Source organism: Heloderma suspectum, chromosome 7 (genome assembly GCF_057233095.1).
Source record: "Heloderma suspectum isolate Gila_16-S chromosome 7, 16-S_ref, whole genome shotgun sequence".
NCBI classification, from domain to species: Eukaryota; Metazoa; Chordata; class Lepidosauria; order Squamata; family Helodermatidae; genus Heloderma; species Heloderma suspectum.
Genome location: NC_139464.1, coordinates 53,535,662 through 53,563,309, shown reverse-complemented (window position 1 = coordinate 53,563,309; position 27,648 = coordinate 53,535,662). Strand labels below are relative to the sequence as shown.

Sequence of the window (27,648 nt, the reverse complement as noted above, 5' to 3'; positions counted from 1 at the left end):
TTGGGGTGAAGCACAGACCACTGCTTATTAAAGAAGCTTGGTTCACTGTTAACACAATCCTAAATTCTATAGTGTAATCCAAAGAGAGAGGGAGACAGCAATTTCCTGAAGGACCACAACCATGGTTGTATCACAATTATTACAAAGGCTGCGCACCGCCTCGTTACAAAGCCCGAATGATGAGGCAAAGCGGGCAGATTCGGAGCAGCCTCCTCGTGATATGAAGTGGATCACAGCAGAACTGAGGCAACCCGAGGCAAAGCGCCTCCCGCACAAAGTGCCTCCTCTGCCTCGTATATTCAGAGCTCTACTTAATTCCTGAGCAGTCCAGACAGGCTGTCTCCAAAACGTATCAACTTCTGAAACTCACACGGAGGAGCAGGAGGAGGAAAAGGGGTAGGTGAGCAGACGTGAGAGGCAGGGGGAAGCGGGAAGTTGAGTGCAGGAGGAGGAGGGAGTGTGCTTTGGCGAACAGGAACTCTCAGCCAGAACCTACGCCAGCAGTCTCCAATCAGAGTGATGAAGGAGGGAAGTATATACACTTCTGTGAAAGGCTGCATTTGTTTATTGTGCTAGCTGTGTCTTCGGGAGGGGACTGATGTATTGTTAGATGATCTGGCGTGTGTGTGTGCACACGCACGCATTCCTTGCAGTTCCTCCTTCTGTTTCTTTGTTCTTGATCACCATTAGGCTTTCTTCGATATTTAAAAGGAAACAAACAGTTAGGTTGTAGTGGGATCATTCCCTCGCTCCTTGCACGAGCTGCCCCTTTGGGACTGTGTCTTTGCACCCATTGCAGCCGTTTTCTCCTATTTCTTTCTTCCTCTGACTCGTTTGTTCTGCGTATTATTCATCTCTCTTTTCAATATTTTTTTCAAACAAACATAGCTTTTCTTCGCTGGTTGCTGCTATGCTCCCCCCTCGCCTGCTATTCCATTGTTCATGTCACTTGTGGACTGCGGAAAAGGCTGTGTTTGTTTGTTAAGGTTGACCCTCACTTCTGCTTTCTCCATTCCATTCCTTGTCATTTTTGTCTTTCAACTCTATCTCTTCTACATTTTTAAAACCCAGTCTTGTCTCTGAGCAGGGGGAAACAGCCAGGGCACTCCAGCGCCAGCAGCCTGCTCCTGCACTTCAGGAGGCAGCACCAATCGGTCTTGCTTGGGGAAGAGGGCCTCACATTCCAGCAGGCCGGCAGCAGGGGCAAGCAGAAAGCTGGTAGTGCCACTGGAACTCCTGCAAGCAATCTGTCTCTCACCCCCAAGAGGCTTAGGCAGGCCACCATGGAGGAGATGGGGTGGGGCAAGTATGGGTCCACCACGTGGCGGTTTCCAGCGTTCAAAAATCAATGGCCCTTCCAGGCTAGGCACTGACAGTGTTCATTCAAGATGCATTCAAATTACTCAGTGTGTGCTAGAAATAAACAAAAGCAAATAAAAAAATAACCTCTTCCAGGTTATTGATATAAAATATAAAAATATAAAAATAACCTGCCTGCCAGGTAATGTGTGTATTCAGCCAGAGAGAGGCTGAGCTAGTGATTCTTCTGAATAAGGGTGGTTTTGCACTTCAAAGAAACCTGCAGCAGAGATTAGGGATAGTGACCTCAACACATTTTCTCTTCTGAGTTCGGTCTGAGTTTCTCGGAATAGCAAATTCAACCTGTGCCTAGCACAAAACCCAGTGGGCCAAACTGCCTGGACTTTGGCGGGTAGGATGCCCTCAAGGGGGGCTGGGAGAGGTCAAGGTTTCACACATGTCTGCAGAAACAGGGAGAAGTTATAGCTCTTTGCCTAAGAATGTTTGTGGAAAACATCAAATTTCACCTCCGCCTACCACTAAAACCACTGAGTCAAACTGCCTGAAATTTGGCAGCTGGAGTCCCCCCCTGGGAGGCTGGGAGGCCCCCAAATTTCATGTCTGTATCATAAATACTGAAAAAGATATGACCATTTGTGTTTTCCTATGCAAGTCAATGGGAAAACGCCAAAAACGAGTGAGCTGGATATCCAAATCTCACTTTGGATTTGGATCCGAGTCGAAGTGGAGGGGGTCTGAATTGGTCCAAGGCGGATAGGGGCCGCTAAGGAGTATTCGACGCAACATCAGAAGCTGAGCAGGTCTGTGCACAGCCCTAATTATTAGCATAGCAATCTGAGTGTCTTTACAGATTACATAGCTTGGTGGATGTCTTAAAATTCTCAGCCAAAATCCTTTTTCTTTCATTGTTCACAAGAAATTTCAAGATCTCTTCATGTGCTTGATCTCGTTATTTTCTGCCACAGAGCAATGAAGGTGGCTCCTCTTCTGGATCTTATGGCTTCAAGGACATATTTTTACAACAAAAAGCACATTAGTGCTAGAAGATTAAGATAATTTCCCAAGACACAAATTAAAATACACACCATCTATATGCTAATATTATATATTACATTATATAACATCCAGTTCTTCTAGAAATCAAATTAAGCCTACATCCTAAAAACCTTGATGATATTCCTCTCTGACAGCTGTCACAATAATTGCAAAGTTAACTTTGGGGACACCCCACTGCTAGGACCCAAGATGATGTCATTTCTAATTAGATATGTCTACCTTGCTACAGTAGTTGAAAGAGACAGGTTTCACTGATCTTGTGAGCAAACTTCCCCTTCTAACACCATCAGATAATCATTTTTTTAAAATGTTGCTTAGTAAGTCTTTAGTAAATTAAGTCTTTAGTTAGTTTCTTGGTAAGAAGCATATAAAATATTTTGGAGGAACACAGCAGTGTATTACGCAAATTGATTCTGAAGCTGAATCAATAAGCTAGATAGCATAGTATATCTGTGATATAGTAGTATAAACTAACTCAACCATGCCAACAGTTTCAGAAGAAACAGGTTTGCTAGTCTTGTGTAGTGCACAGTCAGTCTGCTGGAAATGAGCCATGGAAAAACAAAATGGTAGCCCCAAGACCTTTTAAAATCTAATAAGCTTATCACATATCCTCAGGCTAGAATATCTGGTTATAGAATGGTTCTAGCAAGTGGCAACAGCATCCTGGTTACAATCCTTAGGCCTCTCATGGCTCATATACTTTGAAGCAGGATAAAACATATTGTCATAGTGCAGTTACTCACCTAGCTTGGAAGGGGCAAGCCTCAGCAGGCTTCAATCAAACTAAAGATCCAAAAGGAACTTCTGTTTGCAGTAAGTGACACAGCCCCCTGCTCGTGCAATTATGGCCCGATACGAAAGCTCAAAAGAGAATTACACTCTCAAACTGCAAGAGCTGTTACAGGGCTTTAGCAAAGCAGAGGGACAGGTGGAAATGCCAGTCCCCATTCCAATCCTCAGGAAAGACTGCTCACATTTCTATGAACACCCAAGCTCTGAGATACTGGTCCAGCATACAAATATCTGGGGACCCATGTAAAGAGAAGATTAGTTAGGATGCAGCAGAGCTCTTTCCACTGAGATGAAACATTCATCAGCTTCCCCAGGGAGATGACCCAACACCTTAGTCTTATCCCAGAACAAAGATTTTGGAGCCTAGCAGGAAGCCAGTCACAAACCCAGTTCTCATGTAACACTGGCAAGCTGCAGGGGCCGCCGCTATTTTGAATATGCAACCTCCAATCAAAGGTTGCTCCATTACTCCCGAACCTGAACACTCTGGGTTAATCGTGGGTTAAACAAACCACACTTAACCTACAGTTAGTTGTTAGGTTAACTGTGAGTTGTTTAGCCCATGACTAACCCATAGTGTCCGGGTTCAGACATCACAGAGCAACCTCTGATCGAGCTGATCAGAGGTTTCATATTCAAAATGACAGCGGCAGTCTATACCTCTTCACAGCACTACTGCATGTTATTAGCACTTTAAACATTTTCCAGTACTCCATTTTTCTGTTTATTGCCAACTATTTTCTCATACCTATTTGTCATCAACATATTCCAGTTTTACATAAGCTAACATTTTTGCAAAATGAACCAAAAATGTGCTGAACTAATCGCATTTAAAATATTAACCTCCCACGTTTTCTGTGTTAAGCATTACCACACATTAAGCTTTTTTGGAAAAGAAACTTCTGCATTAGCAGTCATGTGAAACAAGTCACCATTAAGTCACTGCACTATTCTTTGAGTAAGAATACCCTGTCACAGCATGTGAGCTGGATGTGACACACAAACAGTGCTAGTTCTGGTTTGCTGAACTGAAAAATCTGAACTTATGTGAAAACGCTTCATCTGAAAGAATCACAATATAAGCATATCATACTAAATCCTGCTTTATTATTAATTTTAAACTCACGGAAGGGAACAAAAAGGAGAGCCACCAGTAAAAATGTATATATTTAGACAAAAGTATTTCCTAGCAATACTCCCAGCAGCTTTTGGAGGCTGGGCTGCTACTAGACATTTTGCAGTGAGTGCTCATCATGAAGTTTCTCCTGCTAAATCCAAAATCTGAAGAATTCTTCCTTTGTTAGTGGTGCATGGTTATTTACAATTAACACTGAACATTTTGGAGGGCCTAATATGCCCTCAAAGAAAAAGCGTAATATGCTCTTGAGGCCCATATTTATAAAAACTTACCTAATCTTAGAAAAAAATAATAATGGAGCAATCCTATCAGGATAGGCGGCTGCCGCCGAACTCAGAGGCGACCGCCCATCCAATGCATGGCAGGAAGAGTAGAGAGGGAATCTTCTCCTCTGTGCTCCGGACACCCTGCATTTGCAGCTAGACAGCTGATTTCAGCAGTCTTGCTGTGGGACATCAGAGCGCGGGGTGGGGAAGCTGGATGACACATACCGGCGCTTCCATACTTCCAGCCCCCAGGAACTGCTCCGTTCTGCACTGCTCTTATGACCATGGTGCCCGGGGATGATCCATGCCTCCTATGAGGCAGCAGGGGCTGGGACGCAGTTCTCCAGGAACTGACCTTGGAGCAGGGGCTCCAAAGATTGGTTCCCAGAACTGAACAATCCTATGGCCATCTAGTCGCTGTCTAGCAACCACAGGATTGAGCCCTAAGTCACCTAATCTTAAAATGTTTAGAAGAAGTTTAAATTTTCCCCTGACAGATCAGCTATGCATTTTTGGTAGGGGTGCATCAAGTCTGATTTTCCCCAGAGGTTGGCATCCTTTCCTTGTTGAATAAGCATTTTATAACTTCAGAATTTTCACTGAGTATTCATCACCATCAGCTTGGCAAGTTTAGTGTATAAGATGAATGCTTTTTAGCCTCCAGAGGTTTCCTGTGATAAATTATGACTGATTTACACATTACAATGGATTTTTAATTTTAAGATTATGATTGCTAATATAATTTATTTCTGAATAAAATGTACTAAGCTCTTACATAACATAAAACTGTCATCATGCATATCCAAGCCATGTTTGAAAAGGTTCATAATAAATAGTTACTTGTTACAATCCAATCTGAAACAAAATGTCTTAAAATCACACAGAAAATGAAATATGTTGCCCCAATATATGCGAAACCTTGCATACTTTTGCCTGTGCACTATGCATTATGCATTCAGAAGTTTGGGGGCCAGAGCTGGTCCAAGAGATTTTGCTACCTGATGCAAAGGACAAGATGGTGCCCTCCCCCACATTCTGTGTGCAGAAGCCCACCAGAGTGGTACACCTTATGTTATCATTGGCGATGAGAGAGCATCTTCCACTGCACATGAAGGCAGCAGGCTAGCTTAAGGGCCACAGGGAAGCCAAATGGTACACACAGCTCTGGCATCTAACACCTCATTGCCATCCAACATATGCCATCTAAGGCAGCTGCTTCACTCTGCCTACTGATAGGGTCAGCCCTGCTGGGAGCTTAAAGCAGCCCTTCCCTGAACACACATCATCTCTATTCCTTTATGCCTAATTGCCTTTCCAGTCTGTGTCTCCCGCTCACCCAGTTTTATGTTCTCCCATTCCCAAGTACTTGCCAAAATATTTTTATGCTGAGAAAAGCCCTAACATCAAAAGCATGCAAGTTCACGTACATTATTTCAAGAGTAGAATCAAGTTCCTTTAGTAGAAATGGCATCGTAAACATTAGGATAATTTAACAAGGGTTACAAACCTTATGCTAAGTACTATCAAATACAGATACCTTGAGGTGGTTCTATATTACATGCCTAATTCTTACAGACACATGGGGGATTCTTATGGCTGTACAGCCGAGCTAAGTGGTTACTTGAGGCACCAGATCTTTTTGAGACATAACTCAATATGGAAATACTTCCTCTGGATCACCAGCAATGTAGCAGAGGATGTGTGCAATCTGCACGTCGCACTTTAGCATCCTCTGAGTCACTGCAACATTAGCTGCCTTAGGCTGTATCATTCAAATCTAACAACACAGCCACCACAGGTATCAGAATAGCAGGGGCTGTACCAGTTAACTTTCTAACTTCTTGAAAGATTTCTTGCAACAACTAGTCTTTACCTAGTGGGTTGTTGTGACCTATAACAAGGTCCCAGCCCAACCTATGACAAATACCACCATCATATTTTCCTCTCTCCCCCTGTTTAAAGAAGATATATGCATCTTCTTTAAACAGAGAGGCAAAAGACGAATGTGGGGTATAATTGGTCTCATGCCACAAACTGAAATTAAAGATATGTCCAGTTGTAAAGTATGAGGTCATTGGTGCTGGAAGGTTTCCAAAGCTACACTGCAGGAGATCAAACATGCAAAAGGGACATATTGGGCTGGTTCAGACGTACATGAAAGGTTCCACCCTTAAAGGCAGCCTAAAAATACTTTTAGGTAGACAGATTTCCTGACTTGCTAAACCATCGTTTTAACTGCTGGGAACAAGCATGGAGACTGTATACTCCCCCCTTGCCTCTTCCTTTTGTCAGTGCACCAATCCTAGCTAGCTCAAACTATAGCTCCTATTCAGTCTGGAAGAGAGAACTAGGTTTTAATGTCAGCACACCAATGAGGAACTTAAACCAGGGTTTGAACCATGTTCTATGTGTTGTGCATTCTACCTCAACCCAATTCTTACTGAAATATCGGTTCCTTAACATTTGTCTGAACAATAGTTATATGACAACTCTTCCCAGTCAGAACAATCAAGAATCTATATATCATGCTAGCCTGTTATATGATCCATATGTGGTTACTGAGATAGCCAGAAATATAATGTGGGAAAGCTAGAGAGAATCCAACATTTTCTTTAGTACAATGTATGGAACGTATCACAAGGCTAAAAGATATGACGCTGGAAGATGAGCCCCTCAGGTCGGAGGGTGTCCAATATACTACTGGGGAAGAGCAGAGGGTATTTCCAAGTAGCGCCAGAAAGAGTGAAGCGGCTGGGCCAAAGTCAAAAGGACACTCAGCTGTGGATGTGTCTGGTGGTGAAAAGAAAATCCGATGCTGTAAAGAAAAATATTGTTTAGGAACCTGGAATGTCAGATCAATGAATCAAGGTAAGCTGCAGGTGGTCAAACAGGAGATGGCAAGATTGAACATTGACATCTTGGGAATCAGCGAACTAAAATAGACAAGCATGAGCGAATTTAATTCAGGTGCCATTATATCTACTACTGTGGGCAAGAATCCCTTAGAAGAAATGGAGTAGCACTCATAGTCAACAAAAGGGTGGGAAAAGCAGTACTGGGGTACAATCTCAAAAATGACAGAATGATCTCGGTACGAATCCAGGGCAAACTATTCAACATCACAGTAATTCAAGTCTATGCCCCAACCACTGAGGCCGAAGAAGCTGAGGTTGATCGGTTCGATGAAGACCTACAACACCTTCTAGAACTAACACCAAAAAAAGATGTCCTCTTCATCATAGGGGATTGGAATGCTAAAGTAGGAAGTCAAGAAATCACCGGGATAACAGGCAAGCATGGCCTTGGTGTACAAAATGAAGCAGGACAAAGGCTAATAGAGTTTTGCCAAGGGAACACGCTGATCATAGCAAACACTCTTTTCCAACAGCACAAGAGATGACTCTACACATGGACATCACCAGATGGTCAATATTGAAATCAGATTGATTATGTCCTTTGCAGCCAAAGATGGAGAAGCTCCATACAGTCAGTAAAAACAAGACCTGGAGCTGACTGTGGCTCAGATCATGAGCCGCTTCTTGCAAAATTTCGGCTTAAATTGAAGAACGTCGGGAACACCACTAAACCATTCAGGTATGACCTAAATCATACCCCTTATGAATATACAGTGGAGGTGAGGAATAGATTTCAGGGATTAGACCTGATAGACAGAGTGCCTGAGGAACTATGGACAGAGGTCCGTAACATTGTTCAGGAGGCAGCAACGAAATCCATCCCAAAGAAAAAGAAATGCAAGAAAGCCAAGTGGCTGTCTGATGAGGCTTTACAAGTAGCTGAGGAAAGAAGGGAAGCGAAAAGCAAGGGAGAAAGGGGAAGATATATCCAACTGAATGCAGAGTTCCAGAGAATAGCAAGGAGAGACAAGAAGGCCTTCTTAAATGAACAATGCAAAGAAATCGAGGAAAACAACAGAACGGGAAAGACTAGAGATCTCTTCAAGAAAATTGGAGATCTCAAGGGAACGTTTTGATAGGCATGATAAAGGACAAAGAAGGCAGGGACCTAACAGAAGCAGATGAGATTAAGAAGAGGTGGAAAGAATACACAGAAGAACTATACAGGAAAGATCTTAATGTCCCTGATAGCCATGATAGTGTGGTCACTGAACCTGAGCCGGACATCCTCGAGAGTGAAGTCAAGTGGGCCTTAGGAAGCATTACTAACAACAAAGCTAGCGGAGATGACAGTATTCCAGCTGAGCTATTTAAAATCCTACAAGATTATGCTGTTAAAGCGCTGCACTCGATATGCCAACAAATATGGAACACTCAACAGCAGCCACAAGACTGGAAAAGGTCAGTTTACATTCCAATTCCAAAGAAGGGCAATGCCAAAGAGTGTTCAAACTACCACACAATTGTGCTCATTTCACATGCCAGCAAGGTTATGCTCAAAATCCTACAAGCTAAGCTTTAGCAGTATGTGAACCAAGAACTACCGGAAGTCCAAGCTGGGTTTCGAAGAGGCAGAGGAACTAGAGATCAAATCGCCAACATTCGCTGGATCATGGAGAAAGCAAGAGAATTCCAGAAAAACATCTATTTCTGCTTCATTGACTACGCTAAAGCCTTTGATTGTGTGCATCACAACAAACTGTGGCAAATTCTTAAAGTGATGGGAGTACCAGACCACCTTACCTGTCTCCTGAGAAACCTGTACGAGGGTCAAGAAGCAACAGTAAGAACCGGACATGGAACAACCGAGTGGTTCAAAATTGGGAAAGGAGTACGACAAGGCTGCATATTGTCACCCTGCTTATTTAATTTATATGCAGAGAACATCATGAGAAACGCCAGATTGGATGAATCACAGGTCGGAATTAAGATTGCCAGGAGAATTATCTACATCCTCAGATACGCAGATGATACCACCCTAATGGCAGAAAGTGAAGAGGATCTAAAGAGCCTCTTGTTGAGGGTGAAAGTGGAGAGTGCAAAAGCTGGTTTGAAACTCAACATTAAAACAACGAAGATCATGGCATCTGGCCCCATCACTTCCTGGCATATGGAAGGGAAGAAATGGAAGCAGTGACAGATTTTACTTTCTTGGGCTCCAAGATCACTGCAGACAGTGACTGTAGCCATGAAATTAAAAGACGCTTGCTCCTTGGGAGGAAAGCTATGGCAAACCTAGACAGCATAGTAAGAAGCAGAGACATCACCTTGCCAACAAAGGTCCGCATAATCAAAGCTATGGTTTTCCCAGTAGTAACATATGGCTGTGAGAGCTGGACTATAAGGAAGGCTGAGCGCCGAAGAATTGATGCTTTCGAACTGTGGTGCTGGAGAAGACTCTTATGAGTCCCCTGGACTGCAAGGAGGTCAAATCAGTCAATCCTACAGGAAATCAACCCTGACTGCTCATTGGAAGGACAGATACTGAAGCTGAAGCTGAAATATTTTGGCCATCAAATGCGAAGAGAAAGCTCCCTGGAAAATACCTTGATGCTGGGAAGGATTGAAGGCAAAAGGAGAAGGAGATGGCAGAGATTGAGATGGCTAGATAGCATCACCGATGCAATGAATATGAACTTGAGCACACTCTGGGAGAGAGCGGAGGACAGCAAGGCCTGGCGTGCTATGGTCCACAAGGTCACGAAGAGTTGGACACGACTTAATGGCTGAACAACAAAAATGATGTCACAAGTAATGGAAGGAAGGAATGGAAATGATAAAGTTTTTCCCTTTTACAACATTCAAATAACTTCTTACCAAATGAAGCCTGAGTGCTAGCTCTCCGCATTTACATGTATGTGGAGGATCAGGGAATATTCATGTGCAAACATGTCTAAATAATTCCCAAGTTACCATATTGGTCACAGTATTGGCAGGGGTAACAACAATAAGAGGAACAGGTCTGAACACCACAGGGCTTTTGTCGGCTTGTGGTATCTTGCCATTGCTTCGGGCCATTCTGTGTGCTACTGATGCTATTGTATCCTTGCCTTCATGTGTACCTTCATTGGCACCCACCCTCTTAGTTAAGAATAAAGTTTTAACTCATGTTCGGATCTCCTTCCTGGGAACCTAATCCTCAGAACTACTGAGCCAAACTATGATGAAGGATTTTGTCTAGCTAAACACCTGGCCCCTGGCCCAAATGTGTTTAACTTAGCCCTGTATTAAACAAATAGCTTACCCTAACGCAAAACTGTTCCTAGATTGTATCACTTCAGACTGCAAAAAAGGGGCTGCATGACTGAATTCTCACTCCCTGCCCCCACCACACACACTCCTACACATAGATAATTGGCATTTCAGGGAAAGGCTAGGGTATTAGAACTCTTCTCCGGTTTGCTTTCTATATGCAGGGAGTTTATGTTTTGTTTTTAATATGGGGAAGAATTTAATCATGCTGCCCCTCACCTGTAGCCTGAAATGGTACAGTAGGAACTGTCTGGAATATGATGAACTGTTCATCTAAAAAGCCTCTAATTTGCACGAGCTCAACAGCCAGAAATTGAGTTCACCAATCCCAACTATATGAGACATCTACAAGACTATACCACTTCAGAGCAGTGCAATTCTATGCACATCTACTGAAATGTAAGTTCCATTGACCCCACTGAAGTCAATGGGGCTTACTGCAGAGTAAGTGGATATAGGACTGCAGCCTAAAAATACATTTAAACACACTTGCAATTAAATTCCCATTGTCCTCTTCCTCCTGTGGGGTAATTCTTTTCTAAGATGGGTGTGGAACCCTTTCTCAGAATCTTGTGTGTGTGTGTGTGTGTGTGTGTGTGTGGTTTCTAGAATTTCACAGTATTTCACTGTAAGAAAAAAAGTCTAATACTAATTTGTATTTCCTAAGCTAGCCGATGCTAAAAATAACACACAGGAAAAGGCTGTTCAATCATACAAATAGGCCTTTTATCCATTCTGATTCTATGTGACCTTGCGCTCTTCTTTTAAGTTACGATACTCTTCTGTAATCATGTGATACTACACTGCTGTTACAGGAAGTTCATATTGTGGGGAGAGGGGTGGGCAGCGGGAAGTATCTAGCTATTTCCATTGCTTCCTTCTCTTACTCATTTAATGCAACATCATAATTCCACACTGAAAAACATGATGGATTATGTGGAGCATTCCCACCCTCTCCCATGCAGTTCGGGAGGCACAAAATTTGGCATCTTTCAAACGCTTCCTAAAAGTGCACCTTTTCACCCAGGCTTTCCCAGGGTTGTAACTGTTGTTGGTTTTACATGCTACTTTTAAACTTTTAAAGTCTTATGATTTATCATGTTGTATTTTATTTAATTGTTTTAATTGTTCTGAACTGCCCAGAGAGCTTCAGCTGTTGGGCAGTAAATAAATGTAGTAAATAATAACAGTAGTAGGTAGTAATAATAATGGCCTGTGGGGTTGGCTATGTTAGCAGGCACTGGGGATGGATGAATCAGTGTATTTCCAGTCCATGCCACTTTCACATGTAATCATCCACAAGTCCATGCATTCCATTACCATGTTCAACTGAGATTTTTTTAATCCATAAAAGCATTCAATTCTTTAAAGTATATGTTTAAACATACTTTCTCTTAAAATATGCATTTTAATTTTTTTTGAACCAAGAACTACATCAGAACATTTGGGAGGTGTGGAATCTGATTGATATCTAAATTCTAATCACATTAGTCCTGAAGGTGCGGATCAAGCCAGTTTGTATCAAAATTCGCAAAGACCAAATTCCTCAAACACACCAATGGAGAGAAGCTACATACTTTTATAGATTCTGACAATTATATGGCATTCAGTGACTTGCTGCATGGCACCTAACCAAAAACTGGCCTCTGCAGCAAAGAGAAATAAGGAGGGAAGGCATGAAACCATCATCAAAGTGAATATAATATTAAAAAATGTAGCCCTTTCAACTGATTAAAGCCATTGCAGTAATTAATAGTTAGGCTTTTAATGTATTGGATTGCAATACTTTTGCATATTAGCAAACCTAAATATACTTGTCTTGGGGCCAAATGTGAAATGCATGTCACATGTCAACAACAAAAAAAGCAGATGGGTGGGGGAGAGGAGACAAGATCTGGACTGCAAAGCTCCCCTGTGCTGCTGTCCCAATGAAAAGCCTACCCACACACCAGCTGGGTGTGTGGGACAGGCTGGAATGGAAGCTGCCATGAGTCCCAAAAGATACTTTGTTTCTCTGAGAAGCAAGGTAGTTTGCAATTTAACAATACTACCCCTCACTCTTAGAAAAATAGGCTATCACTTATATTTTCTTCCCCAACAATTTGGAAATACAAGTGATGCCAATTATTATATATTATATTATATTATATTATATTATATTATATTATATTATATTATATTATATTATTATAATAACATATATTATTATTATAACATTCTTGATAAGTTGAATAGTAAATTTGTGATGAAAGCTTTTCATTCACTTGGGCCCTATATAAAATGTGAGAAGGGTTAGCATGCTGGTTGCCATTTGCTTAATTACACTCCTGGGCACAGGTTGACATGTTATCCGAACCCGGGTGGCATAGCTTGTTTGAGGGGGAAACAACTCTCAAATAATGTATGGCCCTGGGAATGGAAGAGAATAAAGGGGGGGGGGGCATTAAGTGTTTCACTGAGATGCGAGGGGATTCAGGGAATGACATTTTCCAAAACAACCAATTATGCCAACTTCCTTGTTACTCAGGTATGGGTGCAAGAACAAAGGGGGGGGGTGGCCAACATCTTTCACATACTTCAGTCCTTGAAAGTCTGGAGTCAGAACATGACCAACCCTTGAGTGTAGATTGATAGCAATATTTCACACGTACTTCATATCCTCCCACTATGGTACCTTACCTGCGGAACTCTGAACAGCTCCTTGTAGGTTCGTATAGCTCTTCCACCTCATATACATTAGCATCATGGTCTTCTACAGTCCTAGAATTGTGCCACTCAAAACATGGGTTTTTATCAATGGACACAAAAGGCAAGTTCTCATACTCTGGGATTTCTTCATAATGGCTCACATTTTCATATTCTGGTACGTAGCCATGAGTGAGAGAACTCAAGCATCCTTGTGATGTGAAGGTCTGTTCATCTAAAGACTTTGATCTCTGGCTAATTGTCGTTTCCTTCTGACCTCTGAATCTTTGCTTTTCCTTTTGTGAGGATAGGCTACCCATTTCTGGGGAATGTATCTTTGAGGGCTTATTTTTTCTTCCATTTATCATGCTGGTCACATTTTGATTTTTGTCAGGCCCTTCCGCGCTAGAAAAAGTAACAGTGGCATTATCAGTACAGTGGCTGCCCTTGGTCAAAAATTTCTGGAAGTCACTTTTCATTATGCAAACAGACAGTTTCATGTTTAAGAATTTTTTTAGGGAATTTTTCTTTTGAGGCTCTTTTGGCAGCTTGTGTATTCTCACCGTATCTACTGAAGACAAGGATTTGGCTCGAGGTTTTGTCACAATACTTGGAAGTTCAGAGTTTTTTGCATTCTTTGTGTTTTTTAAGGCTTCTGGGTTGCCTGAAAATGGAAGAATAGGATGAGGTAATTTCCAAACAGGTTTCTCCAAAAACGACTTTGGAGTATCGCAGGATAGCAATGCACCTTGTTCTTTGGCTGACAAATGCCTTATATGAGCCTCCTCCAAAGGAGTCCCTGAAAGTCTCTCTTCATTAGAAAGGTAAGCACTTCTCTCAATAAGTTCAGCTGATGCAGCTTTTTTCAATAGACCAGCTGCAGGAATGCTGTGCCTTTGAGGTTTTTTAGGAATGATTCTTGGAGAACTTTCACCTTTTAAGTGAGCATCTTTATCATCTTTCTTTTGTGCATAATCATGAAGGCTCTCAAAGGCAGGCAAATGCTGATTGCATGATAACTTTAATTGCTTAGGCAAACTCATAGAAAGATTACTACACCTTATAAAGCCTGTCTCTTTGCCATTAGCAGCCAAAATACTGGTGTCTTCCATTATATTACCAGTAGGATTTATGGAGTTAAGGACCAAAGAACCCTCAACATTTTCTGCCTGGTAAGAGCTTTCACGTGGAACCTCAGGCAAGGGGTTTTGTGGGATCAGTTCTTTGGAATCAGCAGATTCATTTGGCAGATGCATTTTTCCAGCTACATATGAAGTAATCTCAGATTTATCAACTGTGTGTATAAGTTCTTCATTTTTATAGGAAACACTTTGAACAAGAACATTAATTTTTGCTGTTTTTGTAACAGCACACTCAGAAAATGTAGCAGAACCACACTCTGAAGCTGCTAGTTCTTTCATTCCTTCTCCTGGTATATCTATGCCATCTTGGCGAACTAGACAAGGCGCACGTAACTTTCTTGGTTTGGGAATTGGGAGACATTTATTTAATGGAGCAGAGCCTATTCCAGATGAAGACAAAGATTCATCACCCCCTTTTGTGTTAGTGCCTGTATACAGATCATCAGTATCTACTTTTTCAAAAGTTGTTGGGTCAAGTGAGCAGAAGCAACTGTTGATGTTTTCAGTCAAAAGAGGAGCTTCTGACATTTCAGACTCAACACCAGTTATCTTCATATGGTTGTCTGGGTTGTCCATAACTTCCTCAAAATTGGATGAAGGTACAACAAGGTCTGTAAATTCTATTTTAATGTCATTGTTAGAACTATGGTTATCTTTTTCAACTTTACTCAAAGGCTTATGCCTCAAACAGCTATTACTGGGGAAAACACTTTGTGTTAGAACATCTTTGAGTTTTTCCTCTAGAAGACTAGCCTTTAAAATGACCCTGTTTTTATTCATATTTTTTTCATTATGACTATCAAATATCATTCTAGGTTTCAGAGATGATGATGGTTGTTCACCTATATCAATGTTCTCTAGGTTTTCCAACTGTTCAAAAATGGTTGGGTTTTTGCATGTGTTCTCCCCATTCCCAAATTTATGAATGCATTCAACATTGCATGAACACACCGATATAATATAAGCAGTATTGTCTCTTGGGGCTCCATTTGTGTAATTCACATGAACCAAGTACTCAGAAGCATCTCTTTTGTGTTCTTCTAAACTTTTAGAACTTTTGCTTAAATATGGTGGTGCAGTTTTAACCTCTGGAACAGATGAGCACTTCAGAACCTTTGGTTTTGGTGCTATTGCTGGTTTTGTTTTCTTTGTGGGTTGTAAAACATCTGCAAGAACAACATCTGGTTTAGGTGCCACAGGAGGTGGTACTACTTTGTTTCCTACCACAAATTTTGGTTTTGGGGCCACTGGTGGCTTCTTAATTTCTAGAAGGGAGTGAAAAGAGAGAGAGAAAGGAAAATATTAGGTTGGTTATGATAATTCTGTGCAGAGCACAGAAATGTATGACTATGACTATACATATTAAAAGCAGACATTGCTATTTTTATAGAGGATAAGGCTATCAATGGCTACTAGTCATGATGGCTATATATTACCTCCAGTATCAGAGTAAGTCTCCCAATACCAGCTGCTGGGCAACACGAGTGGGAGGGTGCTATTGAACTCATGTTCTGCTTGTGGGGCTTCCCACGGCATATGCTTAACCACTGTGGGAACAGAATGCTAGATTAGGTCTTTGGTCTAATCCGGCACAACTCCTCTTTTCTCATTTTTATTTTCTATAATTTTTCATCACTATTTGTAATAAAGGCTGCGGTTCAAGAGAAGAGAGAGACAGTTTGGGAAAATTAGATCTATCTTTAAACGAATTAGGGCACAATCCTATGCATGTTTAGTCAGAAAAATGCCCTATAGCTCCCAGCATCTCCCAGCCAGCCTGACTGGCTGGGGCATACTGGGAGTTGTAGGACGTTTTTTCTGTCTAAACATGCATAGGATTGTACCCTTATAGAGCGATGGGAAGGAAGGCTGGGGTTAACAAGTTCTGATTGAATTGTTTTCTTTAAGTGTTTGCCTTACCAGTCATGGACGAATTAAAATCAAAGCTAACTATTAAGATTTCATTATTTAAACCAAGTAGTCTACAGAAGTTACAGAAAACAGACTTAAATAAATAATCATTTATTACATTTCTATACTGCCCAACAACCAAAGCTCTCTGGATGATTCACAAAACAAAAAATGTGCAGCCCCACACTATAATCACATGTTCTAGCTTGACAGCACTTGGTTCCACTCATCTCTCCCCCAGAATACATACGTGAGCTTTGCAAATGAGTCCACAAAACTATAGTTACTAAACCGCAAACACTTTTACTTGCTTATCTGCCTGCCTACATGTATGTATATCAGCCATTTGTGGCCTGAAAGAGAAAAGAACCTACAGAACACCCAACTGCCATTGCCAGGAGGAGCTCACCTGAGGCACTGTTGCAGCCCCTGGCCCCTCCCTCTCTGCCCCTGGACAGTAAAAAGACCTGCAGTCCTACACAGAAGGAAGCAAGAAGTGTGCGGCCAGGCAACAGAATACGCAATTGCCTGCAATCAGGAGAATGAGATGGGAGAAAAGGTGACCGGAAGAGCCGTAACAACCTACTGAGAACTGTGCCTTTTGAGGGGAGAGAGCATTCTCTATGTGCTGTGTATAATGCTATGTTCCTGGGGGAGATAAAACAACCGTGACATAATTATATTTTATTCCTTTATGTAAGCCACCTTGGGAATCTTTAACTAGAAATAAAATCTAATCAAAATTAGTCGATTTAAGCTTTGCTGCTTGGCATCCTAATGGAAATTCACGTTCACCAAGGGTGACCAGGCTATTTACAAGCCTGTTATAAGGCATTACATTCAACTTGAGAGCCAGAGTAAACTACCAGACAGAGCATTCAGCTTCAGCCAAGGATAACCAGGTTCAAATTCTGTTCAGCCACAAAGCTGCATGGGCTAGTCACATTGCGGGGGGGGGGGGATTATTAAGATGAACCCCCCCACACACACATTTAAAGAAGCCCTGCACCCCAGCCAGCTGGACCAAGATTCTCTCTCGGAAGGAGAATCTTTATATATGTATGGGTGTAAAGCAGGAATGGGCAACTGCAGGCAGTCCAGGAACATCCCACCAAACAGGGCGGAACTGCCACTTTACTGCCAAAATTTGGCAGCAAACCACTCTGTCGCAGTAAAGAGCACTACAAGGATTAAATTTAGCTTGTTTCCAAGTTAAATTTAACCCTTTTGGCATCCCATACTGGCTACAGAGTATCAAAAGAGCCAGATTTAATGTGCAAATGAGCTAAATTTGGCCTTTTTGGCACTCTGTAGCCACTAGGATGCCATTATTTTCATTTAAAAATGTCTTTTTAAAAAAATTGCTGGTGTGTCAGGAGGCAGTGGAGGCCACTCCAGATGGGCAGCTGTGGCCACATGCAGGCTGAAGACAACATGTTTCCCACCCCTGGTGTAAAGCTGGTTAAATGTGTAGTCAGTGGAGGGGGTCTTATTATTGTGAATGTTAAAACACTTTTGATGAAATTGATACTCTCAGCGATCTAAATGGTTTACATGTCCAAGCAACTACCCCACCTTAAATCTTATTTTTAATCAAATTTGCGGTTGTCGCTGCATCCACAGCATCAACATATTTGTAGATCGTGCATAAGCTAAAAGCAATTCCCCACACCATTTGTTGTTGTTCAGTTGTGTCCAACTCTTCGTGACCCCATGGACCATAGCACGCCAGGCCTTCCTGTCCTGTGCTCTCTCCCGGAGCGTGCTCATATTAAAATCACAATAAACAATATTAACTATTTTTTTTTAAATCACCAGAAAATCATCAGGATCTTTTCCACAAGGCAGTGGTCTGGTTCGCACAAAAGGAGACGCCACCATAGGGATGCCACTGTGGAGAAATTTCCCTGCGAGGCTTCTCATTGTAACGGCGGCCATGGGTAACAAGCCACCCAGAGCCCTACAACAGCCCATGGGTTCTGGGTAGCTTATTAATTGCAGCTTGTTAACTGCCTGCCAATCATACGAACCCAGTCTGAGTCACGTGACTGTCACTGTGTTTGAGGATCAGCTTCAATGCACCACCCCTTGATAGTACAAACCTCCCTAAAATCCTTTCCCACTCTGTCAAACTTACCCCAAATCTTTCTTTTCCTTTCCCACCAGCATTAGGGACTCCAATTTAGTTACTCCACACCTCTGCTTCACACTCAAGCTCAGCCCTTTTTAGCCTGAATGAAGCACATGTCCGCAGCTTGGTGTAATTACTGTCTTGACTGTACATGTTTATGAAGAAAACTCTACCACCTAATTTGCCCAAACTGATGTATGTATATTGAAATCCTTGTTAGCCGAAACTACCCTTGCCTACAGCCCCTTTCCTCAAATGTTTTTCCCCCAGCCAAGGTCAGTCAGATTCATTTATTGTCTTAAAACAACTGGTCATCACAAAATAATCCTCCACAGTGAAAATTAACTTTAGAACACGCAAAAAATAACTTTAAACATGGCAGTCACCAACACAGTTCTGATAGCCACTACATTTACATAAAATGCCAGGCTCAAAAGGAAAATTGAGGAAAGATGACAATGAGAGGGTCTTCTTTCTGGCTGCACCCAAACTGTGGAAACTCCATTCCCCAGGTTTAGTTAGATTCTTCTCTTTTGACATTCCATCATCTGGTCAGGATGTTTTCATTCCCCCTGGCATTTGGCCTATCAGGTTCAGCTTTAATAGGCTGATGCCCCATTATATAACTTCTATCTGTTTTATCTGTTTTGGCCTGTGCAGCAACAGGGCACAGCTGCCAATACAGATGTACGGATTTTGTAAAATCCATTCTGTCTGTGTTTCGCAGATTGTCAGGCACTATTTGTTCTGTCAGCCACTGGAATTGGATTTCTTTGTTTCCGAATTGGCACAAATTCGCATTGGCACCAACTCCCATGTGCAAAAATGTGCACATTCCCCCCCCCCATGCACATTTTCACACTTTAGCCTATAGGGGAAATGCACATTTTTGGCCATGTTTTTTTAAACAACATGCATATTTTTCTACCATGAAATTTGCGAAAAATCTAGGAATGTTAGAAAACCACTCTGCAAGTCCTCAGAATCTGCCTGACAGGAGAAAAGCCATTCTGTTGCAGAATCCACAGGTTGAATTCATGAAAATCTGAACTCATTTGGTTCTGTTGAGGATTTCTGACATCCCTAGCTGTTAGGCATGATCCCAGTTCCATGATCAATGAGTATGGGGTGTTTGTATGAACACTCCTTATCTCCTGACGCATAGATTTGTGGCAATAAAATGAAGGTGGGGAGACTATGCATGCCATTCTGAATGCAAACACACATGAATTTAGTAATTTAGTGGTAAACAAAAGCATGTTTAAAACTAGATGCTTAAAACCCCTACACTGGCTTCCTGTCTGCCTCCCGATCCAGCAGAAGTTTCTTGTCCTTACCTTCAATGCCCTCCATGGCCTTGCCTCACACTTACCCTCTGCTCTTATATCCTAATACCTCCCTGTCCGTAACCTTCACTCTGCCAGCTCCATCACTCTTGGCCTTTCAAAGGTCCCCTGCTCCATGGAAAGGTTCTGCCCTTTTTCTTTTTGCAGCCTTGGAACTGCCTCCCAGGGCACCAGAGTGATAACTCCTCTTTTACTTTGTTAGCAGGATGCTTGTGGTAGAGCAGGCCCAGCAATCTCCATAATACTGGCAGCCAATAAGCATGGTGCCTTTAAGAGAAATTTGGCCAAGGCAGGAAACTTTGGCCTTAACAGAGATTACTCAAAAACTTTAGGTCACGTACACAAGGCTAGATCTAGCATTACCAAACCAATCCAAACTGTAGATGCACAAAAGAGGAAGAACTAATCAGACATGCAAGAAACCAGCCTTGAAGTGAATCTCCCTCCTGTTTAAAAGTCAATGGCTTCTGGATGTAAAAACAGGAAGGCTAACTAGCAAATAATGTCACAGGTTTCATAATAGCTCTGGTAAAGCTCCTCATGAAGAAGCACCCTTCACAGAGATCACCCACTGACTACTCTGGGAGTAGGGTGATGGATCTCATTGTTTTCAGCCAGGAACAGCGATTCTCACCACTTGAGAATCTTCCAGCAACTTTTGTGCATTTGTCATGACAGCCATCATGTGTAAACTGGATAAAAGCTCATAGTTTTGTGCGCTCAGTGTGCCAGCTTTTGATCAGTTCCAAGCGTAGCTGTAGGTCCAGTACCATCCGGGTCCTTGCTACTTAGCGACTTGCCTCCTGACCACCTGTGTTTTGGCAGGATGTCAAAGTGATCTCTCTTGGAGAGACACAAACCACCAAGTCCCCACTACCGTCACACAAGTCCACAGAGACTACCCAAAAGGATATAGTTCTGTCACTCTTCCACTGCTTTATTTATTTATTACAATTTTTATAAGCCACCTTTCAAGATCTACAAGGCAGCTTACAAGTAACATTGTATTGTGAATGGAACAGAATGGAGGGCTATATATATATATATACATATTTAAAATAATAAGCTGTGTTAAAGCAGATGGTCTCCACAGCAAGAAACTTCAGTAAGTTGTATATATTTATTTCTTGTTTTCTCAGCAGCAACTGCAAGTAGTGCTGTTTTATGGGTGTCATATTTACCTACAGCAGATGACAAAACACAAACATACTAAACTCTGTTAACCTTGTCACATCTTAATGAACTCCAAAACATTTCTCTCTTGGAGTCTTGTATAAAGTCAGTATAGAAAGTAATGGGCAATGTCCTCAATTGCTCCTTGTCTACAAACACCCAGGAGTTAATTTACTGGAATTTTAGCATATGTCATCCTAATAAGCCAATGACTGTTTCAAAATGAAACCTGGTAAAAGCTTTCGTCTGAGAATGAGCTTCGAAGATAGTTTCTTTGGATGTGGCGCACTTTTGATGAAATTGATACTCTCAGCGATCTAAATGGTTTACATGTCCAAGCAACTACCCCACCTTAAATCTTATTTTTAATCAAATTTGCGGTTGTCGCTGCATCCACAGCATCAACATATTTGTAGATCGTGCATAAGCTAAAAGCAATTCCCCACACCATTTGTTGTTGTTCAGTTGTGTCCAACTCTTCGTGACCCCATGGACCATAGCACGCCAGGCCTTCCTGTCCTGTGCTCTCTCCCGGAGCGTGCTCAAGTCCATAATCATTGCATCGGTGATGCTATCTAGCCATCTCATCCTCTGCCATCCCCTTCTCCTTTTGCCTTCAGTCTTTCCCAGCATCAGGGTCTTTTCCAGAGAGTTTTCTCTTCGCATTAGGTGGCCAAAATATTTGAGTTTCAGCTTCAGTATCTGTCCTTCCAATGAGCACTCAGGGTTGATTTCCTTTAGGATTGACTGATTTGACCTCCTTGCAGACCAGGGAACTTGTAAGAGTCTTCTCCAGCACCACAGTTCGAAAGCATCAATTCTTCGGCGCTCAGCCTTCCTTATAGTCCAGCTCTCACAGCCATACATTACTACTGGGAAAACCATAGCTTTGATTAGACGGACCTTTGTCGGCAAGATGATGTCTCTGCTTCTTACTATGCTGTCTAGGTTTGCCATAGCTTTCCTCCCAAGGAGCTACAGTCAGCTCCAGGTCTTGTTTTTACTGACTGTATAGAGCTTCTCCATCTTTGGCTGCAAAGGACATAATCAATCTGATTTCGATATTGACCATCTGGTGATGTCCATGTGTAGAGTCGTCTCTTGTGCTGTTGGAAAAGAGTGTTTGCTATGATCAGCGTGTTCCCTTGGCAAAACTCTATTAGCCTTTGTCCTGCTTCATTTTGTACACCAAGGCCATGCTTGCCTGTTATCCTGGTGATTTCTTGACTTCCTACTTTAGCATTCCAATCCCCTATGATGAAGAGGGCATCTTTTTTTGGTGTTAGTTCTAGAAGGTGTTGTAGGTCTTCATAGAACTGATCAACCTCAGCTTCTTCGGCATCAGTGGTTGGGGCATAGACTTGAATTACTGTGAGGTTGAATGGTTTGCCTTGGATTTGTACTGACATCATTGTATCGTTTTTAAGATTGTACCCCAGTATTGCTTTTCCCACCCTTTTGTTGACTATGAGTGCTACTCCATTTCTTCTAAGGGATTCTTGCCCACAGTAGTAGATATGATGGCACCTGAATTAAATTTGCCCATGCTTGTCCATTTTAGTTCGCTGATTCCCAAGATGTCGATGTTCAGTCTTGCCATCTCATGTTTGACCACCTCCAGCTTACCTTGATTCATTGATCTTACATTCCAGGTTCCTAGACAATATTGTTCCTTACAGCAGCGGATTTTCTTTTCACCACTAGACACATCCACAGCTGAGTGTCCTTTCGGCTTTGGCCCAGCCGCTTCACTCTTTCTGGTGCTACTTGGAAATACCCTCTGCTCTTCCCCAGTAGTATATTGGACACCTTCCGACCTGAGGGGCTCATCTTCCAGCGTCATCTCTTTTAGCCTTGTGATACGTTCCATGGGGTTTTCTTGGCAAGAATACTGGAGTGGGTTGCCATTTCCTTCTCCAGTGGACCACATTTTGTCAGAACTCTCTGCCATGACCTGTCCGTCTTGGGTGGCCCTGCACGGCATAGCTTATGGCTTCACTGAGTTACGCAAGCCCCTTCGCCACAACAAGGCAGTGATCCATGAAGGGCACACCATTTAGTCCAGCAATTTATTTGTAGCTATTCTCAGATTCATTTCTGGCATTTAATCAATTTACAGTATATACTGCTCACCATATCTCAAAGTATCTGTAAGCAGTTTAGAGATATCTAAAACAATGCTATGTCCCTAATGTAACATAGCACTGAAGCCATGTTCCACTAGGTAAACACAGAAGAACCTTAAGAAATATAGTTTGGATTGGTTCTAAGATGTTTGAGCCCTCCAAACCGCATGGTTCTGTCTCACACGTTATTTAGGCAATAACCTTCCCAATCTTAATTGTAGAAGTTACTAGGTTTCCTCCTTTAGCATGGGAAAAATTCAATATGATCTATACTATGTAATACATTTTGTGACTGATTTGGATCCTTACCAGTTCATGGAACTGTGCCCCTTAATATCTGAATATCTAAATATGTTCACCTGCTCAGTATCCAAAGCCATCCAAAACCCATTTGTGATTTTTTTGGCCTCTCCAACCACCACCATCCTGGTCTTAGTATAATTTACAGTAATGTGTCCTTGCTAGCAACAGAGTCCCCAGCTGAGATAAGGGACCATTCTAAACTTTTTGCTACCCCTTTTGCAGTTAAAGGTCAGCTCTCTCACCTCTTCCTTCTAGAGAACTGGAGAAGTTTTGTGCTTAAACACACAGAACTGTCACCATCACATCTAGCTGGCTAATGGTGAGAAAAAATGAGTTTTGTTGGTGGAGTCTAAGGTCTATATTCTCCATTTCTTCTCAAGACTCTCCTCTGCAGTTTACAAAACCTAGGACATTATGCAAAACAAACCTGAAGAAATGTAATCACCTCAAACATTCCAACATCAAGCTCAAGTTTCCTTAATGTACAGGGCAAACAAGTTTAGACATGGTGATCCCTCACCCATCTCTTTAAAGATCATCCACCTTCCAAGCCTACGCTTTTCCAGTAATAAAGCAGTGGCATATATCACAGCATACAGCAATCTGGGAAACAATCCAAACTGAACACAGCATAAACCTATTTCCCAAACAACTTGCATACAGCTTTCTTCTGAAAACTTTCCAAGTATCCAATAGGGGTCTGTCAGACCCAGCTCCTGTGCAGGTTTGGGCTGGGGAGAGGCAGGGAGAGAAGAGGACCAAAACAGAGAAGGAGTAACGTGAAGATAGTGCAAAATGGAGACCAGGGAGCAAGCCTAGCTCATTAGCTTTATACTCTGGACCATCCTAAGTCTATCACTCTGCACATCCTTCCATTGGACAGAGCTAAGTTGTAACACACAGGCACACCAGATCAAGACAGGCAGTGGAACCTTCTCCAACCTGATGCCTTCCAGATGTGTTGGACTGCAAACTCCCATAATTCCCAGCTAGTGCCCTCCAACACATCTGGAGGGCACTAGGTTGGAGAAGGCTGGGCTATGGGCTCAAATCCAAACAGTGTCTCTTCTTTAAAATCTGTCCACTACCAACCCCTCTCCAACCCTCTCTAGATTTGTCACACACTGTGCTCATAGTCTCAGATTTTAAAACCTACTTACATCTATGTAAGTGTATATAGATTTATATTTTTTCAAACTTCAGTGCCTGCCACGTATTAATGTATTATTAGTTCATCAGTATCCATCAACCCTCTTACAGCCTTTAAAACTCAACTTCCACAGCCAACTGCACAGAAAGCCTGCTATCTTTTTTGTAAATAATCATACCAATCCAATGACTAAAAATCCTCCTGCCCCAAAGCCAGCCTTCTTATTGCAAAGCAAAATTTGCCTTTCACCCCCAACCCTAAATATATTTACCATATTTAAAACTGTAGCCACAATCAGAGCCAGCCCAGACATTTTCCTTCTTGAGGTGAAGGGCAACATGGGGCCCTCCCCATCCTGATTCCATGTATAGAAGCCAACCAGACTGGCAGTTGAATTTTACTTCAATGGTGGTGATGGGAAGCATCCTCCACTGCACTTGGGGGCAAAAGGCTAGCTTACGGGGCACAGGGCAGATGGATCTCTGTCTTCTAACACCTCATCGTTGCTCCCTGGCCCCCAGCATCTGCCACCTGAGGCAACCGCCTCACTCTGGCTAATGGCAAGACTGGCCCTGACAATAGTTCCTCTGTTGTTTCAAGTTGAACTTTAAACAGATACTCCCCCACTTACCCTGAACCATAAGTTCACTATATGTTTTAAGCAAGACACCATATCTCTATCTTTGTTTCTAGCAAATGGAAGAATCATCAATGATCTCACAGTACATCACATTCCATAGGATCCCCACCTCCCACCCCATGTTCAGCAGGCTCAGACACTTCCAGTTAATACAGGAGCATCAGATAATTCCATTTAATCCAGGTTGGAACTTGCTGTTTCCTTTATTTACATTATGAAGTGCACTTCTTCCCACACATAACTTTATCAAGTATGAATCACAGTCAGCTGTGTTTAAGAGGCACAACCCATCTGCCCACCACAGCATTTCAGACTCCTTTGCTCAGTCAGGATAATCAAATTCTCATCCAGTAATTCCTCTCAAATGCAAAGCTGTCCATACATTTTCTGAATAAGAGCATCTCTTCCTAATCAAAGACAATCTCCATGAATGCCTGCCTCTTGCCTTCTGTCATGCCTTCTCTCTCTACACTTCTCAGACCAACTACATTTCTTAGACTTTGTTATGCAATGCCAAACAGATGTTCTGTTTCCTTTCACCCTTATGATTAACTTGCTTTCTTCCTTAGATGTGTATTTAGAATTTCACTCACTGTAATAGTTTCACAATAACCATTTTGTATTTGCAGAACACCAGGCAATGTGAAAAATACAGACAATTGTTCTAATTTCTCACAGCTTTACAATGCAAACTGTTTTTCTCCATGTATTGTTTGTACAATGGCAGTGATTTTTTTCAGGTGCGCTAGTGTTCAATGTAAACATGAAAGGAAATGACTCAGAACATCCCGGAAGATGTGACAGCAGCCTTTGAAACATGGGGTGGGGTGGGTAGTTGCCAAGCATAGTTTAAGAAAATAACCTAAACATATCCCAAATTCAAAAGGAAAACATTTAAAAATTTAGCCTATTTAATATCATGCTGAAGGGAAACAGGAAAATTGTGAATAGCTTTAAAATGGATAAAGAAGAGATGAAGAAACTTCCTTAACCCGGATGGTGCAGCTGTAGCTGAGTAAATAGTGGACATTTTAAGGGATCAAAAGGACACCTAACCCTTTAGACCTATTTTTTTTTTAGTCTTTCAAAAAAAGGGGGGGGAAGAGTGATGTTTATCTAGTTGACTTCCTTTTTATTGCACATTGTCCTCATCTGTTGCCCTACTGGAATAAGAGATCCTGATTAAAAAAAGAAAAAGAAACAAAATAAAATGGCATTTTCATATATGCATATGAAGAGCTGAAAATTAGGAATAATATTTGTAATTCATAATCAGAACTGTATTTCTGCCTTCCCTTCTCTATAAGCACACTACAATGACACAGTCTTTAATATCCAGCTTTATCTGAAGTATGTTTACTGGGCAGTAAGCTTAATTTACTGTAGTGGAACTTCTGAGTAAGCATGCCTAGGATTGCACCTTTAAAAGACATGCAGCCCAATCCTATGTATGTACTCAGAAGCAAGTCCACCAAGTTCAGTGGAGCTCACTTCCAAGTGCATCTAAGACTGCGATCTAATGCATACTTGAGAGAAAGGCCCACTGAGCTTAGTGGGAGTTACCTCCAAAAACACAGACAGAGAAAGAGTCTGCTATAGATTTGAAGACTATGTTACTTTTTCTAGCTTTGCATCCTACTTTTTCTAGCTTTGCATCCTAAGATTTATGCACACATGAGGTAGAGTTACATGTACATCTATTTCACAGCAAAAATGAGCATCCCATTAAAATTTGCTAAATATGCACCTGTCAGCAAACGGTCTGATATGTTTGTGTCCACACAAAGAAACAGGTGTACCAATATTTCTTTATCAAGCTGCTCATCTCTCAAGTCCCTAAATAATTGAAGCTGGTATATTAATTAAACTAACACAAAGCCCTGTTCCTAGACTTACATCAGCAGTAAGATAGGCAGGGACAGTAGCTACACTGCCACAATATTACAAGAAGAGGTATTAAGATGTTATACTGGTTCTGCAGCAATGCAGATTTTGTAGAAGGAAACTCTGCCAACATGTAGCATCATATTTTCTCCAACCCTGAAGAAACACAGAAACATAGGAAGCTACCTTATACTGAGGCAGACCATTTGTTCATCTAGCCCAGCATTGTTGACACTGACTAGCAGTGGCTCTCGAGGGTTTCAAGGAGGATTATTTGCCAGCCCTACCTGGAGAAGCTGGGCAAAGCATATGTTCTACCACTGATCTATGGACCCTCCCCTACAGTCCTTCCCTTCCTGGGAAGAACCCTAAAGTGGTTTATGAATAGGCTTACATCAATCTATACACTGACTGG

At 41.9% G+C, this 27,648-nt stretch overlaps 1 protein-coding gene across 3 annotated transcripts in view; it reads right to left on the bottom strand.

Annotated features, from left to right (window-relative positions):
• Positions 1–27,648, bottom strand: part of FGD6 (FYVE, RhoGEF and PH domain containing 6) — an 82,858-nt gene that overhangs the window by 46,901 nt on the left and 8,309 nt on the right. For all 3 annotated transcript variants that reach the window (XM_084810257.1, XM_084810259.1, XM_084810258.1), the window contains exon 2: positions 13,422–15,834. In XM_084810257.1, coding sequence (XP_084666383.1) covers positions 13,422–15,834 — 2,413 coding nt within the window. The remainder of the gene's footprint in view (positions 1–13,421; positions 15,835–27,648) is intronic.